The sequence below is a fragment of the Stereum hirsutum genome (assembly GCF_000264905.1).
Source record: "Stereum hirsutum FP-91666 SS1 unplaced genomic scaffold STEHIscaffold_4, whole genome shotgun sequence".
NCBI classification, from domain to species: Eukaryota; Fungi; Basidiomycota; class Agaricomycetes; order Russulales; family Stereaceae; genus Stereum; species Stereum hirsutum.
The window spans coordinates 478,176-498,399 of NW_006763134.1; the positions used below are offsets into that span (position 1 = coordinate 478,176).

The window sequence follows — 20,224 nt, forward strand, 5'->3', positions numbered from 1 at the left end:
CCCCCTCCCCTTTCCCCCCATGGCTGTCCATCACTCGAACATCCATTCATCACGATCTAGGTATTTCTCCTTCGTGACCTTGGTGTCAAACATGTTTCTCGATAGGGCATCTGAGGTTGTGCTCCAATTACCCTATGCATTATTATCACTACCCTTCCCTCAATCGACGGGGCAGACGTTTAATTTCTCCGTCTAATTATCCTGGTGATCCTTTGTAGCCATTGCACATATCTACCCAGCCTTCGCACTAGATCGGAGGTTTGACCTGTTTTCAATACTTCGTCAGAATTGATCATGCAAGTCTGAATGCCGCAATGGGTATGAAAATTACACAGACCTTGTCTAACGCGTTCTCAACAGCTTGGGCGAAAAGCTTGCTGAAGTCCATCATAGCCCGCATCCCACTCCGACAAGCGACTGCCTGACACTGCACTGCAGACGCCAAAGCCGGGCCCAAGACCTCCTCGCTCCGAACCGTCTCTCCCCTCGGTTTACGCTCGAGTGCCGCTTCGGCTCGTTTCATATAGTCGAACCACCAAGTCGGGCAGCTGAACGTCCAGCAGTCTCTGTTGTTCACAAAGGAATGATGTGCTCCCGGTATGGCGTTCAGACGATTCTGAGTCTCGAGGCACTGCCGGCAGGTCGAGCACATTTGGGCGGTAGAGGTCAGAGGAACTCTCGAAATCGAACGTATCCAGCTCCAGTCTTGCAGCGCTAGTGCGCTAGCGGCGGTCCTGCAAGCGCTATGATACTTGAGAAGGCGATAGAGATGCGAGGCGTTGATTCGATCTAGCTCGGAAGAGTTTGGGAGTCTATCGATGGAGTGCACAAGCAGCTCCCGAGCGGCGACTTTGACAAGATCGTGCAGACGATGGGCACAGCCGAATGCGTAAGCCGTCATGGGGTCCTGCGGCGCACATTGGACCAATGCCTTTGTGACGGAAAGAGCGACAGAGTCAAGCGCATACTTGTCGATGGCATCGTAGATAGGGAGGAGGCCCGAAAGGGAGAGGAAGATCGGATCCGGTGTGGGATAGCAGAGCCTGAGGAAAGAATCGATGACGGCGGAAGACTCGACTAGGCTGATGACAGGTATGCCGTCCAGAAGCTCCTGCTCGGGGTGTTTTGGGTCGGGAAGAGAAAACATAGACTCAAAGATGGATGACGCCAAGGAAAGCACAATTTTATGTACGCGAAAATTGACGTGGTCGGCAGAGCGCAGAATGCAGTCTGCGGTGGAATTGTCGAATGGAGGGTCTGCGTCGTGAGCCTTGTTTTGCATATCTTCTAGCATATAAAGCTGATCGAACGGGCTGATAACACTAGGAGCATTAGACATGATCTAGTGGTAGGCGTATGTGCAGAGGACGAGCTTGAGTGTATGAGTCTTGCGTGCTGAGTCGACGTCTAGGGTGGCAGGATTCAAGGTCAAGTTCAACCGAGAGGTTCAACTGGGGGCCAGAGACCGAGCACAAGTGACCAGCTTTGACCAGCATGACTTACTGCACGAGTTCCAAAGAAAATATAAGACGGCGGGCAGCGAGCGAGTGTAGATCAGAAGGCAAGATGCTGGGAAGGACGATGGCGAGGACGCTACATAAGAACGGACTTGACATTTTGATGCGATAGAATTGAGTTCAAGCATATGACGTCATCAATATCTCTCGAGCGCATCCAGTCGCCGCCAGTGCCATTCGCTGCACGTTCACTGGCAGCGTTGATGATGAGCAAGCCGGATCAGAAGAAAAACAGAGTTGGAGGAATAACAAGACACGCGTACGAACGAGAGCGAGGGAGGCAAAGACATGATGCTAGAGAGAGGGAGACCAGGAACGGATTCAGAGAGGTAGATATAGTGAGCTATTGGATAGATGAATGGATGGGACGGATCAGAATACAGAGTGTATACACGCACGCCAGAGTGACACTACACAGCCTCACTAAGAGGCTCCACAGAAGGAAAAAAACCCAAGTCCGCACCCCAGATTCAGAACAACGTTCGTACGGACCCACAAACCAACGAAGCGAACCGACCAATGAATCCAGAAGGACAAGGCAATCAGCCGAAGCAGAAAGAAGACCTCCAAGGTGCTCCTCCGACCATAAGCTGAGAAAGTCCACGAACAAAGAAAAAAATGAAACTGATAGAGACACAGAAGACTGAAACAGACGAAGAAAAAAAAAAGTGAGACTGTAGAATGGAAGAGGACGCATCCTACTAATCCTAATTGTGGACAGATATAGACACAAAACAGGCGAGATGAAGACAGACGATAGTCGAGGTGAGGTGGAGCAGAAGCGCCAAAGCCTTACGACAGATGACACAGAGAATATAACACAGAAGGAACACAACTACAAGCCAAGAAAAAGGAAGATCGAATGAACAGTGAGCGGCGTTAGTCATAAGATAGGCGGGATGACGCACGGCAAAATAATAATTAAAGGATGGAAACAGAACATGAAGTTCGGTTGAAGACGAAAGGTAGAGAACAACGAGGCCAAGGAAAACGACCCTCATCGACCCATGCCATGAACTCAAGAAGCCACCTCCCCGCCCTTGCCACCAGAGCTCCCGACTACGACCCCCTCACTCATCACCCTCACCATCATCCCCACCGGCATATTCACATTCCCAGGTATAGGGATAGACATATTATGCGGAGCCCTGGACGAAGACGGCGGGTTCCAAGAATTCCTGTGGAAACTCGTCTTTTTCTTCACACTCGCCTTATATGCCGCCCTGATCGCCTCCGTCCCCGCGCCCGAACTGCCATTGATCCCAGTGGCCCCACTCATCCCGGTACGCATACTCCCCATCACGCTCATCCCCGCGATGCTCGACCCTCCCACGCTCGCTCCACCCATTCCCATCATCCCATCCATACCCATGTTCAACCCACTCCCTAACATGGCATTTCCCAGGACGCTGACGACCGAGTTCCGGCCTAACGACATATTCGATACCGAGACCGCGTCTGTGGGACTCGAGCTCGGAGAATAAGGGCTGGGCGGCGTTGTTCCCGTGGACGTCGAAGTCGTCGAAAGCGGGGGTAGGGGTTCGACCGATCGTAGCGGAGACCTCGAAGCGCTGGGCACTGTTTTCGCCAAGAGCAAAGGCGAAGGAGCGCCACCTGAGCTGGAAGCATATCCTGACCTAGAAGTAGAGTCGCTTGAGTTTGTGGATGTGGATGGAGACGCACAGGCAGTCTGGTTGCCTCCATTTATCGAGAGCGTGGGCGAAGCGGGGCGAGAGCCGACCGAAGGAGCCAGCGAACTGCAGGCGGAATAATAGGCAGATACTTCGGAGAATGCGCAGGATGAAGGGAACATAGAGACGGTGTCGGCTGGGATGGTCAGGCCAGGAGGGAGGGTCATAGGGAAGACGGATTGATAATCCCCTATGGCTTGGGAGGGTGATAGAGGACGATCACTGGAGGCATCATCCTGACTGTCTGCGGACGACGACGAGGGCTCTGCCGTCTGTGATTCGTGGGCACGTGCCACTTTCAGCTGTTTGTAATGGGCCTGTCGAGATGTCCAGAACTCAAAATTGGTCTTGCACTGTTCGGCGTAAGAAGTGATCTCTGTGAAGATATTTCCAGTGAGACGACATATATGGATTTGTAACAAGTGAGTGTGAACCAACCGGGAACCGCGCGAGAGACCAAGTCAAATAGGGGTCTGGCAAAGACATTAATGAAGAAGACTTGGCCTGCAGCTTCAGATTCTGCGTCCGCTGATGCGTGAACCGTGGGCTCGAGCGCAAGATGTTGTTCCAGGGCTGCTTGTGATGTCCATTCCTCGTTCAGAGCAGCAGCCCAATACTGTGAAATGTTGAGGGGCCGGCACTAATTTGGCGAGAAGGAAAGATATGCTTGAGTAACCGTTCGCCTGACCAGGATAGAAGTCACCTACTGGATTGGAGATGTCGGCGCACTTGATGAGCGCCTGGCAGAGTAGAATCCTCCTGGCCCATTCGTCCTCAGGCTCGTTTTCGCTCAGTAACCGCTCGAACCGAGTCATGAAGTCACTGTGTATCCGCATGTCTGTTGCGAGTACGATTGCGAGCAGGAGTTTCCTGAACCGCTGACCCGCATCGTTGCATTGGTCATGCAGAAGGTGTCCAAGGTCGATGGCGTCGCGCCGATTTGGTCGGTGCATGATATGTAGAAGGAGAGTACAGTGCATTTGTTCGAGGGCAGATCGGTCGTCATACAGACACGATAGAGGCGTTTTGGCATTTTTCTGCTCGACGCGATGTCGTCATAATTAGAATGAAAACGGCGAAGATGGAACGTGTACGTACCATAAAATTGTTCGTGAATCCGGGATGACCGACGTCGTGACCAATAGCAGCGATGAATAGGCAGAGTAAGTCCTCGTCATGCAAACAATCTAACATGGTGCCCTGCAACTTTTGTTTGTCTGGTCTCCATGGCGGGTGATCTCGTTCGTGAAGTATCGTAACAGGAGGGATGCGACCGGCAGCCGAAAGAAAATGATATGTTGCTTGCAGAACGTCCAGGGCGTGTTCAAAGTTGTGATAAGAATTTTGCTGGCGATAGACAGAGCGAAGACGTGCAAGAAATGCGAAAATTTGTTCTGCAAAGGTTTCAGGAACATGGACTCGCAATGGCCAGAAGAAGATACAAACCTAATGATACACCGGCTGCCTCCTGGAGGCCGTCCACTTGAAAGAGTGTTTCAAATAGCATGAGTGAGCACATCAAGACTTCTTCCGGTAGGAGTTTGTGGGGCTCGAAGGCAGGGGTATTGAGAAGTTCAACGAGTTTGGTCCGCGTCTCATCCGACATATCGATATCAGACCTGGACCGCCTCCCATGGGTATTGTGTACTCAAGGTATGAAGAATAGATACGTACAGAAACTCGACGCTCGCAGCGTTATTGGCGTGTGTATACAGCCCGTCGAGGAGCTCTGCGAAGCTGTTATATATGACAATGAGCCCAGCACAAGCGCAATGTATGTGCACATACCGTGTTCCAGTCTCGTCTGGCTCGCCATCAGCTTCTGTAGTTGGATCATATCCTACCCAGCCCCGACCGGAACAGCCCTGGTTCCCTACTGCCAAAGCCAGCCCTCCGACGTCGACACTCCTTCGTCTCGAGTTCGAGTCTACGACCATTTCCCAGAGCAAGAAACGAGCGGACGATGTGTGGGGGTGGGGGTGAGAGCAGCGGGGGTCGAGACGGAGAGGTGAGGGTATGGTGGTGTACGCAGAGCAAGATCGACTGTCGGGATACAGCACACCGTGGCGGCCACGCGGCCTGTCCCGAACCGGCGGCGGTGCATCACACGTGGCCGGCGCTGCCCTTGGCTTCTCCTTTGCTCAAATTTCAAAGCCAACATCCTCCATTCCCGACCGGTCCTGGAATGCAGCCCGGGCACAAACAGCTCGGCCTAACTTGGACGAACCTTCAGTTTTCTGACATTGTAGCCGAAACAGGAATACTGGTTTGTCGCGGTATCGAGAACTTCAGGTAATGATCTCCGATGGCGTCCGTATGCTACCGTGAGTTCTTCATTCCATCAGAATCCTCAGACTCATCGAATGCAAAGAGATGCTGAAAATCGCAACTCACCATGGGATTCTCTCAGAACCTGCTCGGAACCAGCCTAACCTTGAAGGTTGGGCATCTTCAGGATCCTGGTCATACAGACATTCGAAAGAGGTGAGCCACTTGAAGAGAACCAAGTCATAGCTGTGGTGAAAGGTGGGCAGAAGAAAGAGCGACGTTTCACTGCGGTAGAACGCTTGGAATCTCTGAACAAAGGAAGACGTCCTCCAGACCGGAACGCCTTCCGTAGCACGTGGAGTTGACGTCTGGTCTTCCGTTTCATGGCTCTAACGTGGACTAGCAAACACGAGGCAGATGGTCAGGATACTACGTAGAATACCGGATGGCATGTTCGCTGCGTAACCAGTGGACGCCACACAAGAGATATAGGCAGACACATTCTATAGTGGTCTAGTGTCTTCTTCTCTTCGTTGAAGATGGCAGCTTGAATTGAACTCAAGGAGTATCTAACCGACTTCCGTTATCCATAACGGCTGGTCTCAAGGCGACCTCCTCTTACACTTAGAAGTTGAGCTGCTCCGCATTCATTCACGACGTCTACAAGCGTTTGCCGGTCGTTGGTGCCTATACCCACCGTCTGATACCTGTTTCTAAGTTTCGACTAGATCGACATTCGTCTAATGCGGACAAAATGCGGACGATTCAGGCAATCCATTCCTTCACCTCCCTCTCTATTTGCATAATCAAGAGTATCCTTGCAACGAAATTTCACTACCAGTCACATTACGGGGGAAAGCTCTCACACATCACCTTCTTATCTGTTTGCACGAATCGAAATAATTATGACCGTCTCACGCCACTTCACGAACATGTGGTGCGAGGCTTCCATTGTTTTCCGGAGATGTCCGCGATCAGCCTACCCAAAACGGGGTACAATAGACATTTTCGATCTCGAGGCTGAGTCGATTAGAACTATGACTGGCCCCGTCGAATCATGATACCCCTTTGTCACTGATCTTGAGTCTACCTTCAGTTGGAACACTACAAGTCATCTTCGCTGCGCCCCACAACTTGTCATCTGAGGTTCCCATCTTTCCCTTTCGACAAGTTCTCAAGATTCCACCCTGGCTTTCGTTTGGCTCGCGAAATTTTGGAGAATGCCTAAGGAGATCAATGCGAACGGAAAGAGACGTCGCCCCGCGGATGATGATTCGGAAACCAACGCTGTAGAGATTCGTGACGCCGAAGAGCCTTTCAACCAAGCCACTGCAGACTGCATCTTACGCTCCTCCGACGGCATGGACTTCCGCGTCCACAAACTCGTCTTATCACTAGCCTCGGTAGTCTTCGAATCTATGTTCTCCCTTCCCACTATCAAAACGCGTTCTTCGTCCTCGTCTTCGCAAGAGATGAGAGGCGGTTTGCCCGTGATCCCCCTCCCCGAAGCATCGCTCATCCTCGATTCCCTTCTTCGCCTCTGCTATCCGACATCTGCCCCAGATCTGACGCAGTTTACACACGCGAGGGTTTTATACGATGCCATAGACAAATACGCAATGGACGCCCTCGCTCAGCCTGTCAAAGACGCGCTCCTAAGGACCGCTCGGCAAGACGCCACCACGGCCTACGCATTCGGTTGTCGCCACCAGATCTCCGAACTCGTCGTAACGGCTGCGAAAGAAACCCTCAACCACCCCCTAGATCATCTCTCTTCGTCTTCTGAACTCGATCGCATCACCGGCACCCAACTATATCGCCTCATTCGCTATCATAAAGAATGCAAAGCCGCCGCCAGTCAGCTAGCGACCCTGGACTGGACTTGGATCCCTTCCCTAACGTCCATACCCCAGATAAACCCGGCGAAGCCTTGTGCGTACTGTAATACCAAGGTCCAGATGCACACCCATTCTTTTCCTGGACTCACGAAAGATGAGAAAGGGCGATGGATACTCTGGTGTCCGAAGTGGTGGTGGGAGTATATGGAAAGGTCGTATGAGGCGCTGAAAGTGAAGCCGAGGGGTCAGACGGTGAAGAGTATGGAGATTTTAAGGCCAGCATTGTCGACTGCGGTGGAATGCCAGACGATGGCTTGTCGGAATGGGATTCATGCTATGGTCGAGTTCAGCGAGATTTTTGCGAAGGCGATTGAGGATGCGATCGATAAAGTAGGTGCTGCTGCTCTTTGATTGTCTTGGTTTGCTTTTTCATATGAGACATATATCCCACCTTTTACATCACATAGGTGAAGGCCCCACACTAAAGATCAAGATACTAACGGAACGAAAAATATCATGTCCATTTTCCACTGCCAGCATCAATGGAACTCGTAAGCTAGTCAATTTGTGTGCTAAATAACCCATCACTAGATCTAACTCTTATTAGACCGTATCTGCGCGTGGATTTTTGACCTCGTTCAAGCCCAACAGGACGCGGTGATTAGTCCGATCACCGTTTTGAAAGTCGTTTCCAACAGTCACAGATACGGTCTCTTGTCAGTTCTTGTGTATCTGTGGTCCACGCCACGCATTGTATTTGAAGAAAGCTCTGTGAAAACTATATACACATTATTATTTACGACGTGCTGGTGGTCATAATATACTCATTTGGTGATTGAAAGCGAGCTTTATGCAACCATCTGTGGCTCATTTATTTCGCTGCGAGGAGAAGGAATGTAAGTCCTTCTCTGTCCTTCTCTATGCAGGTATGTTCTTCGCCACAGAAATGCCACACGAGCGTGAGAACTTGTTCCGGACGGCCAACGCGTCCTCGACGCGTCTGAGTGGTTGCCCAACACCAACACCCAACGTCCACCTACGCCAGCCGACATATATATCAGTCTTCCTATTGCGCAGGGTCACTCAAAACCTTAACATTCCTCGTAGGTAGAAAATCTTTGCCCTTCTTCAAGTCGCTCGCTCTACGTCATCTGATGTACGCCGCGACATCGCGTTGTGACTAGGGAAACTGACACTTGCTTCCTAAGCCGTGCAGATTAACGATGTCCGGTACCGTCAATGCGAATGGAAAGAGACCACACGTAGAAAACGACTCAGACGATGACCAGCAACGAGTTGACGATATTCGCGATGCAGAAGCTCCCTTCAACCAAACCACCGCAGACTTCATCCTCCGCTCCGCCGACCTCATGGATTTCCGCGTTCACAAGGCGGTTCTCTCGCTAGCGTCGCCCATCTTCGAAACCATGTTCTCGCTTCCCAAGACCAGGAGCGGTTCTTCATCACAAGAGAAGAGGGAAGGACTCTCGGTCATTACCCTCCCCGAATCCTCTGATATTGTTGATGTTCTTTTGCGCCTCTGCTACCCGACATCACCGCCTATTATAACCCAATTCACCCTCGCGTCACGCCTCTACGAAGCGGTAGACAAGTACGCTATGGACTCGCTTTTAGAGCCTGTCGTTCATGCGTTGGTCGAGACCAGCTGTCAGGAGCCTTTAGCTGCCTACGCATTTGGTTATCGCCACAAAGTCAAAGGCCTTGTTATCGCCGCTGCGAAGGAGACTTTGGAGACTCCGATCAAAGATCTTCAGCATAGTTCCGAACTCGAACGCATCACTGGAGGGGACCTCTTCCGATTGATCCAATATCACGAGGATTGCAGGAAGGTGGCAAGTTCGAAAGCGCACAGCGACCGAAGCTGGATCCCACGTCTCTCATGTATACCTTTGGCTACTACGAAGCAAGAATGCGCAGTGTGTCGCCAACAACAGAAAATATCCAAGGATATTAACGTCCTAGAGGGGATGGTGCATAGCCCCTGGAACGGGCAAGAGCGTTGGATTTTTTGGGCTCCCGAGTGGTGGCACGACTATATAAAACGGGCGCAGGGTGCGCTCAAGGTTAGGCCGAGGGGTGACACGGTAAAGAGCAAGGAAGTGTTGGGACCCGCACTGACGGCTGCGGTGGCATGTGTCGAAACTACTGCCTGCCGAAGCGGTACCCAGGCTCTGGTCGACTATAGCGAGCTATTTGCGAAGGCGGTCGAGGATGCAATTGACGAGGTAAGTGTTGTCTTCATTGCATAGTTCGACCCGATCCTCAACAAATATCCTTACCTTTGATACGTTTAGGTCGAGATACCTTTGTAGATGAATGCTATTATGCTTTGCTTTGTAGTTAGGACTATCTTGCAGTTCGAGATCTACCGGTATGTTTTCATTGCCGTCAAGGCTCCCCGGACAGCCCCCAGTCGCTCACTACTCGCTTTATTGCATCTGGCGTCCAGTCAATAATTACTCGCCCGCATCATCCTTACTGCTTTACAACCTTTTGAACAATTCTCACACGAGCTCCTCCATACTATTATGAAAAACCCTGCGACCACGATATTGATGAGCTACAGCGACCCCTGGCCTTTTTTCTTGAAGAAGGACAAAAGTCAAATGTCTGGCTAAGCGTGCAGCTTTAGAGACGGAAGTACTCACACCGCGGTGGACCACCGGCGATGCTAAAGAGTGTGGAGTGAAGCATGAGAGCTACGAAAACACCAATCGCATCGAGAACAAACTCTGGTGCGAGTATCCCACTGGACTCAAACGGATTGAACATTGAACGCCGGATTGAAAAAGCACATTCCTGCAAGCGGCTGCTTTCTCTAACGTCGGAATGAGAAGATCTTTGTCAACAACTGGAGGACTCACAGTCGTCGATGTTTGAAAATTTCGGTGAGAAGAACAGGCTGCGAAGCGTAGGGGAAGAGTCAAGGGCGCAGCTTGAGACCTTGTTTCGTTCAGTCATTCAAAGAAACAGTGTAACTAGAGATACTGAATACTGGCTAGCGTTGAGCGGATCAGTGTAAGTAGACTTTGAGGAGGCGTCGCGAATGTTACCCAGGCCTAGACCGACTTCAAACTGGACGGTGACTTCGGCTCGGAGTAGTCACTCGGGTACACTACGTGGACCTTCTCGCGTTCTACGTGGCACCCACGTCTTACAGCTCTAACTGCGAGGATGGGCTTGGGTTGGAATATATGCAGTACAAATAACATCGAACTTTGCACCCTCGTGGAACCCTTTCACCGAACTACTTTCATACGACTGTTGCGGCGTGGCTGCACCATGCCTACCCCCGAGTAACATGGGTACATTTCATGTACCGGTCAAGATGGACGGTGAGCCTATTGACACTATGAGTATCCATTCACAAGGCTAGAGAGCTCCAAGATACGCACCTATCGCGGCGAATATCCATGGTCGTGAAGGATCCGGACCACACAACGCGGTACGGAGAGGGTAGATCTTCATCCGAGAAGGTCTACTTACAGGTATCAAGAAGTTCGAAACAAGCAATTCAGAAATGTGTGCAACGACAGCCTTTCCCCCCCGAGAATATGAACTAACTTGGGACATAAATGTGTGAAAACATCCACGCACCGTCCACGAAGGATTTGAATTACGATACCCTACATATGTCTTTCCCACTAGGCGTCTTTCCCAAAGTTGGGTGCTGTCCTTTTCCCAAAGTTGGGCGCTGGGGATGGATAATGGCATGTGGTTTCTATCTGACCGCGATGTTTCAATGAGACAATGAGAGGTTTGAAGAAGAGGAACGAGGATGAGCGTTAGCACAGCTAGGAGAGTGCTGCTATATACGAAACAGCTCCACGACCTTTATCAAGAAGGTCCGAACAATCACGATAGCGCAAAAAAAGCTGAGATAAAGTCTCAATGATGCGTCTGCAATGGCCGAAGTGACTTCGACACTCGTGAAGCGGGCATGCTTGACCGCGAACGGCTCCATGAATATTCTTCAGTTGAAGGAGCCACGTCGACACAACGGTCGACACGTATGCGGAACCGGCTCCATACTCAAAGCTGACGTGTATGTGGGCGTTGTTCTCTGACATGAGATGATGCGGAACCTTACGTTACCTGGTATCACAGATCAATCACTGGAGTGACGACGCATTTTCTGACACTCCACCGGTAGGTCAGTACAGCTCAAAGCCACCGGGGCGTCGAGGAGAACCAGGGGGAAGCTTGGCTACTGTACCGTCTATATTAACTTAGTTCGAATACGACATGCCCTGTCTCTCGGTTGAGTCTGATTGGAGTCCTGGGCACGTCAGAGGCAAGCTTGTCAGAGGCAGACTCAAACACAACGAACTCACCAACCCACCTGCACGGAGATCCAGCCCACAGGGTCATTCTTCCGCCGTATTACCCATTCGCTCTCATTATTTCCCAGTCTTTCCCTCCCAATTATTCCATCAGAGATCTCTCAGACCACCTTCCTACCCACCACCGACACATTCTCTTCCGGGCTTGTAATTGTTCAGGATGAAGACCCGTGATCTCCATCTTTCCGGCCCAGCCGTCCGTTTTATCTTCCGGCGACTCGTCCTCGTAGCTGGAGCACCAGAAAATTCCCAGGGCCTCTGCATTCCGTAAAAAGCTATCGCAGTGTTCAGAGCGCGTATATACTCCAGCGGCGACATAGGTACGTGATTCGGAACGACGAGCCAGTAGAGCGCACAGAGAGGAGAGGAGCTCCGGATGCGAGCGGTCGAAGTGGAGTAGATCGGAAAGTATGACAACGTCGTATCCAGGAGAGACTGTCGGAGAAAGCCCTGGGAGAGACCGTTGCTGCAGTAGTTGCCTGAGAAAAGCATGAACTGGAATCAGATTCATCGTACACAAGCGGAAGAGATTCTTCAAGACGAGCGATTAAGACAAGGACGAGGCACAGTATAGAGCGAAGGAACACCCCGGGCAGGCTATGACCTCTGGTCCCAAGTTATAGAGGAGGACTTGACCACGAGACGATTGAGCCGGTCATAGCGTCAGGTCGAATCCGACAAAGGCCTGTGCAGCCCAAGCCCATAGAATAACGAGAGTAACGAAGTATTCTTCAACTGGCCAGGGCAACGCCGTTGGTCTCGGTAGGTCCAGGACTAATTGTCACAGGAGCGTTTACGATCAATACGATCAATAACATAGTATTCGACCATTGATAGGACACAAAGTGGCATTCGACGTACAGCAGCGGCTCGACATCCTTTCCCCACTCGTACCCTGTCCATTGTACCTCACATCCTGCGGTGACGTGAGGCTGGTTCCTGACCACATTATTCATGAGATTGTCGAGTATTGTAGGGTCCGGATAATCCGTCACAACTACGAGCGTGGGGACGTGGGCCACAGGCAGGATTGAGGCGATTAGCGATGGAAGGGCTGTCCCAGCACCAAGTTCAATGACTGGCCGGAATCAACATGAGAGCAAGATGCCGCAGATGATATCATGAGCGCAAAGTTAGCAATCAAACGGTCAAACCATACCAGAGCATTGATGAACGGGAATGAGTCCTAATTCCATACGCTCCGCGAGCAAAATGGAAGGTGAAAATACTTGGTCAGCCATAAGGGTGTTCGCCTTGTTCCAAGTTCAAGAGTCAATGTCTATAGCCACGCACAGAGGAGGTGCAAATGTCACCTTTCCCTCCTTGAGATCAACAATGTCAGAATGACCACATCGAAGTAGACGCCGACTGAATTCCACAAACCTTAGGTGCAACTGTGATCTCGAGCGGGCCGTATGTGATCCGACTGATACCAAGATTACTACTTTCATCTTCATCAAAGACTGTAAGCGAGTCCTTTAGAATATCTTCTACCGATTCTGGGTCCATAATCGCTTGGGCAGAGGTATGTAAGTCAATCGATGTCCAAACGCGACCGAGGATCGTGGGAGGGTGGTTGTTTGGCAAAAGCTTTGGATCCAAACAAAGCGCCGCGTGTTCGATTGTGGGATTTGCCGGGATTTTAGAGTCCGACTCATCGGACTCTCAGTTCTCACCGCGTCCTTCGACTCTTCAAACCCACCAACCTCTAACCATACCAACCTTCGCATCTCCCCCTCGGATTGTTTTGCATGCTTAGCCAGCTTCTCATAGACTGTGACTGGTTTCATATCGTCCAAGTTTCTTCCTATGGTACGCAGCACTTTCAACGCCACCTAGTATTCCGGTCGCGTCGAAACCGCAAGGCTTCGGGCTATCTGTAGCCCAAACACCGTCGCAAATTTGTCCATAGCGTTTTGAAAGCATTCGACATCGACCAACTTGAGCATCACCGTCCAATTGCGACACTTTGCGACCTCAGACTCTGGATGACCTAACTTGCAGCTAAGTTTCATGTGTCGTTCACCCTCCATTCGCGCTTACAACGGAGATGGGGAGCATGTGGACGACTGAAATTTGGGATCTGCCATTCCCTCCGAGTGGTTCGTCAAGGAACGCCCCGGTGCGCTTGTCGATTTTCTCCCGAAATGAAGGGCATAAGTATACTCACCCCCTCCAACCAGTTTGTCTCCGTAGAGTGATCCTGACTTCATTCCTTCGCAGATACACGCGCCCTCCTCATGCCAGCGTCTCTTATCCAAGCAGAACGAGTATCAAGTGCATGACCTCCATGTTTCGGGCGCATACACTCGCTCTGGCCCCATCAATCATGGGATCGGGCTTCTCTTTCTGGGCTGTCACCTCGGTGTCCCTCGACGCCCATCGGGAAAGTCACCTGATCCTATGCTTTACATTTGACTGCACATATTCGTTGACGTACAGGATCAAAGAGAAAGTTGAGGAGTTCCTCTCGACGGTCAACGGCGATAACACTTATCCTCGCATTCGACCACATCGATACTTCCTGGGCCAGATACCGTACGGTGCGGACATGGCCGCGACACGTAAGAGACAACCCAACAATGAAAAGGTCTTATGTTCGCTCCATTCCGCCAATAGACGCTGCGTTGTCAACTGCTGAATTGCAAAAATATAGGGGCTCCAATGTACGAGAGGAAGCATGCGACAATACATCAAGAAATGAGATAAAAATACACCGTACCACTGTTGTAAGCATCTAATCTAAAATTTGCATAACACGACGAACCCGAGTGAGAGGAATCTGACCAAACATACACAGGATAAAGACCACGAATTCGCCCAAGAATAGTGAATAATTCGACCTCAACGCGACACCCCACGTCCCAAGAAGACAGCTATTGACGATGAAAATAAAGCACGAAAGCGACATTCGACGACGTAACGATAACGACAGCCCAACAATCAAGTCCCCGGGTAGAACCCAGAATGCGACCCCTCATGAAGGTACGGTCTGCTCCTTCTAGACGATGAGGAACTCGAACTTTGCATAGACGCAGAGCTGTCATACGCCGCCTGGTCATCAAACAGTGCATGTGGTCAGCTATGCCCAAAGCGAGAGTGCGCGCTCGAGAGTCTAAGACATTTATGGAGACGTACCTCGAAAGCCATTGGTGCGTACTGACCACTCTGGGCGTTAGCGACCGCGCGCGAAGACAGTCCGTGATTGCTGGAGTTATAGCGGCGCTCCATTGCTTGCGGTGTGTTGCTCTGGACGCTCTCGGTGTAGAGAGTATGGACGGGCGACGCCTGCGTGTTATATCGTGCGGAGGACGATGAGGCTGCGCGTCTCGCTGCATCTCGGGCAATGGTGTGATCCGAGTGGCCGTAACGATGTGGCGCAGACGCTATGAAAACGGTCCATTACATGAACTTCCAGGATTACGTGCCGGGGGAAGACCAATGGGAACGGGTCGAAAATTATGTATGGTACTCACCGAACGCTGCGTTCGAGGCCAGCCCCATCGAATGGTGGTGCGAATTCGCCATGCTTATCCCTGGCGAAGACCCCAAACCCCCACCAGCATCATTGCTACTGCTCCCAGCGATCATAGACGAAGGGGTATACACCGCCGCTATCTCCGCAGGAAGCTCAAAGCCCCACCCCGCTCCATCGAATCCGTCAGTCTGATGGGTCTGAGAGCCGTTGCCTGTAGACCTGCTGCTCATAAACCCAGGGCTGTCCGTCTGGTAGTTGAAGCTGTGGTCGGGAGAGGACGTCGAACGCGGGGACAGCGCTCTAAGCGGGAGGGCGGATGGGGATAGCGGAAGGAGAGGCTCTTCGAGGTGAAGTTGAAATTCAATGTAGCGTCCTTCTTCCTCGAGCGGGCCAGCCTCGACGGTGGGCGGCTGCGAAATAGCTCCGCCGCCGCTTTGGATCGCGAACGGATCGAGCCGGAAGACGCCCATCATCTTCTTCATCGAAGGGGAAGCTTGCGTCGCGCGGAGCGGGACTTGTGACGAGAATGCATTGTCGTCGAAGGAGATGGTCGGGGGATGTGATTGTGATGAGGTCGCCTCGAAGACAAAACTATCCTCGTGCTCCATTTTGACAGGTGGAGACACGCCGGTCGGAGTTGGGGAGTCGGGAGGGGAGTCGTCTCGTGAAGGCATGGTCTGGAGCGATCCGTCCGTGAAGAACTGCTCGTGGTACGTCAGCGAGGGATTGCTGAGATGACTGGTATGTGAGCCGAATGTTGGATCGCCCATTGCACGAGTCATATCGCGCATGTTGGGGAGGGTGGACGAGGATGACATGCTCGCATACGGTACCCGCTCCACCGCAGCGGCACTGTTCGAGGAAGGATGACCGGTGCGTACTGAAGAGTAAGATGTGGCGGGGGTATATGTCTGGTTTTGCCAGGATGATGACTGCTCGTTGCCATAGCCTGAGTTATCTGCGTCGTAGAACCAGCTAGATTGTTGAGACATAGCTCTCGGATGACGAGCAGAGAGTTGTGAAATGATAGGGTATGGGAGCAGTCGGTCTTCCAGGAGAGTGCGGGTGGCCACAGAAGCCATTACGGGAGTGCAATCGATGGGGCGGAGGAGAGGGCTGGACTTATAAGAGTGAGTGGGTCGTGTTCGCTAGCTTGGACTGATGGAATCTGATGCAAACTTAGACGCGAAGATGTAACGAGGCGACGACAGGGAGGGCGAAGAGAAAACGAGCGACGAACATTGTTATACAGGACCGACAGTCCAGGAGCGACCAAGCCACCGGTCTCTCCTGTGCCTGCAGAGCCTCGGCATTCATGCCCTCGTCACGATTCCCTGGTCTCTCTGCCTCGTTGATTGCCATGGCCAACGCGAGCATTCCTCTTTCTTCGTATGGTAGCCTTCTTGCAATGATTCGCACATGAAACGTACAGGCTCCCTATTACGTCCGATGCGGGAACACATCGCCCAACTGTGGCTGGCGCTCGCGGAGGACACGCTCCCGGGCTGCGCTCACTCCCGCAGAAGATTCATTTCCCTCGGTCACTCAACCTTGTTCGTGCATCGCAGCCTAGTCCATTTATGGCTGTTGATTCTCCGAGTCGCCAGTTCGACTGCTTCGAACAACCACTCCGAAGCCTACAAGAAAAGACATCTTCTTTCCGATTACGGCTGGTGATACTCCGCGACTTCTTTCGAGCTCGCGTCCCGGCCGCTGTTCACACAGCGACACACACACCGCTTTCTCACCCTCTTCAGCAAACATCGACGACGTGGCTGCTCGCCACCCCTCCTACCATCACTCTTGTGCGTGATTTCTATCTACGGTAGGCTGATCGATTTGTCAACAGTTGTCGTGCTCTCGCAACGCGCATATTACCTTCGGACGTCTTCGAGCGCCTAATTAACATCGACGGCTCAAGGTATGATGAAATGAACGTGATATTTCGAGCATTTCCTTGGTGTATGAATGGAAGAACAAATGAAAGGTACGGCCGTCCAGCTGAGTATGCTTCAACGGGTCTGACAGTACCTGGACTTATTGGTCACAGTACCGCAAGGTTCTCCCTCTAACAAGACCACCGCCGGTGAATTATGGCTCTCGTAGGCCTCGGTAATTCACGTATCTCCTCACTATCGCAATTCTGACATTGCCTTCGTTGTCACTGCTCGTACGTCCTCACCAACAAAATACTTTCCTATATCGCAATGTCGCAGCCATGAAGCCTTTTATTTCCCTTGCGCCTTATGTTGGTTGGCAGCAGTATCACTTCTGTGAATTCGCCGTTGTAGCCGGCTGGACGAAAGCCCTTCGGGAACCACGCCGCAAAATGCCCACGGGGCTTGACATCATTTTAGGAACCGGGTTGCACCCCTTCCCAGCTAGAATCCCCATTCACTCTAGTAAAATCCCATACGTGACCTGTGCTTTCATGAATGGGTGTACATAGCTTGAATCATGATGTTCAGCATCTGAATCTCACCCGCCAGGATTAGATTGGGCGATGAGTGCGCCCGCGCTGAGCAGCTAATAATAATACCTCGAGACCACGATGGCATCACATCGGTTTTCAGGTGCATGGTCCGTATCAAGATAGCAGCCATGCTTTTTTTGCATCGTTCGCATCTATCACGTTCAGTCGTTAGTGACTCGCCTGAGCTTCGGGAAGTTATTACTGGTTGTTCTCAACAAAAACTAGTCGCCGTCCATCGTACATGCAGAAGCACGCTATATCCTCATTTCTCCAAGTCTAACTCATGTGGTGGGCGACGACAACGAAGTACAGGGTGGGGTGGGCTTAACTTAGGTCAAATATGCCTCGTGCTAAATGATTCGCGAATCCTGCCCGGTGTCCTAGTGCCCGGCAGACTTCAAAGAGGACACATAGTACCATTCTTGTCTGGGACGGCTGCCTGCTTACTGTTTTCCCCTCGTACATACTTAGGCTCGAGGATTTTCACGGGTATAGGACCAACTAAACCTATGAAGATGAAAGCGTGGCCTACATACGAGTATCCTCATCGGGCGTGAAATACCGAAGCTTCAGCAATGACGCAAAACTCGTTGTTTACGTTTTCTAGAGGAAATCCTTCACGTTGTGGGACTTTTCTTTGCACGAGGCGGCATTGTGGTAGTCAGATAGGTAAGTTTTGATGTTGACATTGCGCGCCTCCCGCTAATGTATACGATACATTGGTTTCTCAGTGCAAACAGTCGATACATCCATGACAGACATATGGCTAAACCAATACGCCAAGGATGTTCGAAGGTAGATGGAACTTCGATAGCAAGTCCAATACAATTCCAATCTCTGCAGATGTGAGGATAACACTAAAATGATCATCAGTCTCTCCAGGATGACCTGAATTGTTCGCAGTAGCCGCGGCCTACAGCCCGCTCTATATTCACGCTTCGTCTTCAATGACACCATGCCCTCCACCCTCCATGTCGGTTCGATTATCAGTCCACATGATGAAAATGTGTGAAGACTCCAGTCTCCCGCGGAGCAAAGATCCCGCCCCACGAGACCTCGAGTGCCTCAGATCATACAAACATTATAAGCAATAACGTCGATTCATCCAATCGGCAACTAACATCAACGTGGCATGATCTGTGGGTCAAATACTTGTCAATACTTCTCAGCTGGACTGGCCCGTACACGTCACACGGGCTTCTAATATACGGTTATTATTCGATGATCTGGGCCATCGCTGCTCAATTCCCTGGAAAGAAAGGCCGGGGCCGCTCTATCTCATTCTCTATCCGAATCAGGAATACGGTGATCCTTTTTGTACTTTATATACCACGGTCATCTTCGGGACTCTATCAATAACTACAGGCTCAAGACGATGAGCTCTAAGTACCATCCAGGTGCGAACCATGCTCGCTGCTTTCTCTGCGGCGGAGGTCACAAGCTAAATAGAAGACCGGCCAGCATGCAAGGTTCCAGTCAAGGTGGCCACACGACTTGCTTCTAGGCAGAAAGGAGTGCTTTGGAGCGGAGTCGGTCCGGTGGCGACTGTCGTTCTGCGAGAGAACGATCCGAACTGCTTACTTACTGCCATTCAGTCCGCGGCAGTAGCGTTGGAGCATTCAAGGTATGTTGCAAGCGCCTTGGGGTTGACATTGACTCGTTTTCGCCTGTCTGTCGGGGGGTGGGTGGGTGCGGCCGGATGGTACGTACAATGCGGGTGACTCGGCGGGCATTTTTACGCATCCCTGTCATATTTGTTCGTCCTCGATGGGCCCGCAGAAAAAAATATTTTGCGGCGACCATTGATTGAAAGAGTGACTCGTTCATTATCAGATGACCTTTGGGACGCATGTAACTCGTAACACCGCAGATGAAGTATTTAGTATGGTTTGTCTACAAACATGAATGCAGATATAAAGCTTCAAGCACACCGACGATCGAACATGCTGCACAACAGGTCTCCCTCTCTTCCGACTCGGAGTCATGGACAGAATCGGAGCTTGGTACTTTACAGGGATTTTGGGTAGGGTGGCAGGGTGGATCTCGAAGAAGACTGAAACAGAGAACCACGGAATAGTGTCGCTGCGTGAAGGATATCCAACGAGGATTCGTCGTTGCGCCGCTGAACCCGTAAGTAAGTAAAGGTCGGTGCGTGATGTTCTGAGGCGGATCGAGTCACATGAATGGGGGTGAATGTTCCGGCAGACAGGCTCGAGTGCTGGCCACTTTTCTACCATTCTTGGTGCCTGGTAAGTACGTATTTTTCTCCCCCTCTGTATGCTGGCAGCTAGGTCACCCCACCATAACACCGAATGGAATCGTGTCTGGAGACACGATTAATGCGATATTAGCACGACACGAGAAGTTTCATCCGATTCTTCAGGTCGCAAGGACAAAGATGTGGCGGTGACGGGTCAGGCAGCACAGTTGCGCTTTCCTGCATTCGCCGGTGGGCGTCAGTCTGACGAACGGTCGGGCCAGTAACAGCGCACATGGGATAAGCAAGCAGGAGTGATATGTCCTCGGGAGTTGGGGATGTTGCCGGGCGAGAATTGAAAGGACGACCATCGTTTTCATCTTCTGATGTAACAGCGT

General features: G+C 51.4%; 6 protein-coding genes across 6 annotated transcripts; 1 reads left to right on the forward strand and 5 right to left on the reverse strand.

Annotated features, from left to right (window-relative positions):
* Positions 1 to 196: 196 nt before the first annotated feature.
* STEHIDRAFT_109118 (uncharacterized protein) lies at positions 197 to 1,616 on the reverse strand (the record flags this gene model as incomplete). Its single annotated transcript, XM_007301679.1, has 3 exons — positions 197 to 247; positions 338 to 1,322; positions 1,504 to 1,616. 3 exons carry the CDS (start codon positions 1,614 to 1,616, stop codon positions 197 to 199), a joined length of 1,149 nt encoding a protein of 382 aa, XP_007301741.1.
* A 116-nt stretch (positions 1,617 to 1,732) lies between these two features.
* On the reverse strand, positions 1,733 to 5,395 carry STEHIDRAFT_93754 (HD-domain/PDEase-like protein). Its single transcript, XM_007301680.1, has 7 exons — positions 4,997 to 5,395; positions 4,883 to 4,945; positions 4,655 to 4,827; positions 4,307 to 4,602; positions 3,916 to 4,245; positions 3,647 to 3,848; positions 1,733 to 3,584 (listed from the first exon to the last, which is right to left on the reverse strand). Exons 1-7 carry the CDS (start codon positions 5,143 to 5,145, stop codon positions 2,536 to 2,538), a joined length of 2,262 nt encoding a protein of 753 aa, XP_007301742.1. The 5' UTR covers positions 5,146 to 5,395; the 3' UTR covers positions 1,733 to 2,535.
* Positions 5,396 to 6,696: 1,301 nt separating this feature from the next.
* Positions 6,697 to 9,584, forward strand: STEHIDRAFT_53325 (uncharacterized protein; the record flags this gene model as incomplete). The annotated part of the gene is made up of 2 exons (XM_007301492.1): positions 6,697 to 7,253; positions 8,531 to 9,584. 2 exons carry the CDS (start codon positions 6,697 to 6,699, stop codon positions 9,582 to 9,584), a joined length of 1,611 nt encoding a protein of 536 aa, XP_007301554.1.
* A 226-nt stretch (positions 9,585 to 9,810) lies between these two features.
* On the reverse strand, positions 9,811 to 11,049 carry STEHIDRAFT_109122 (uncharacterized protein; the record flags this gene model as incomplete). The annotated part of the gene is made up of 6 exons (XM_007301681.1): positions 9,811 to 9,858; positions 9,984 to 10,006; positions 10,200 to 10,278; positions 10,546 to 10,621; positions 10,731 to 10,813; positions 10,933 to 11,049. The coding sequence occupies 6 exons, from the start codon at positions 11,047 to 11,049 to the stop codon at positions 9,811 to 9,813; spliced, it is 426 nt and encodes a 141-aa protein (XP_007301743.1).
* A 711-nt stretch (positions 11,050 to 11,760) lies between these two features.
* STEHIDRAFT_52989 (uncharacterized protein) lies at positions 11,761 to 13,187 on the reverse strand (the record flags this gene model as incomplete). Its single annotated transcript, XM_007301463.1, has 4 exons — positions 11,761 to 12,144; positions 12,554 to 12,756; positions 12,838 to 12,931; positions 13,062 to 13,187. 4 exons carry the CDS (start codon positions 13,185 to 13,187, stop codon positions 11,761 to 11,763), a joined length of 807 nt encoding a protein of 268 aa, XP_007301525.1.
* A 1,434-nt stretch (positions 13,188 to 14,621) lies between these two features.
* On the reverse strand, positions 14,622 to 16,238 carry STEHIDRAFT_154503 (uncharacterized protein; the record flags this gene model as incomplete). The annotated part of the gene is made up of 3 exons (XM_007301682.1): positions 14,622 to 14,732; positions 14,817 to 15,064; positions 15,155 to 16,238. The coding sequence occupies 3 exons, from the start codon at positions 16,236 to 16,238 to the stop codon at positions 14,622 to 14,624; spliced, it is 1,443 nt and encodes a 480-aa protein (XP_007301744.1).
* Positions 16,239 to 20,224: the final 3,986 nt, after the last annotated feature.

What these genes read in the sequence shown, in the direction of transcription:
- STEHIDRAFT_93754 (XM_007301680.1), bottom strand. Translation starts at nt 5,145, where the DNA reads ATGGTCGTAGACTCGAACTCGAGACGAAGGAGTGTCGACGTCGGAGGG. An exon ending in GCTGCGAGCGTCGAGTTTCT is followed by an intron (nt 4,828 to 4,882) that starts GTACGTATCTAT and finishes GAGGCGGTCCAG; the next exon opens with GTCTGATATCGATATGTCGG. An exon ending in GCGCCGACATCTCCAATCCA is followed by an intron (nt 3,849 to 3,915) that starts GTAGGTGACTTC and finishes TCGCCAAATTAG; the next exon opens with TGCCGGCCCCTCAACATTTC.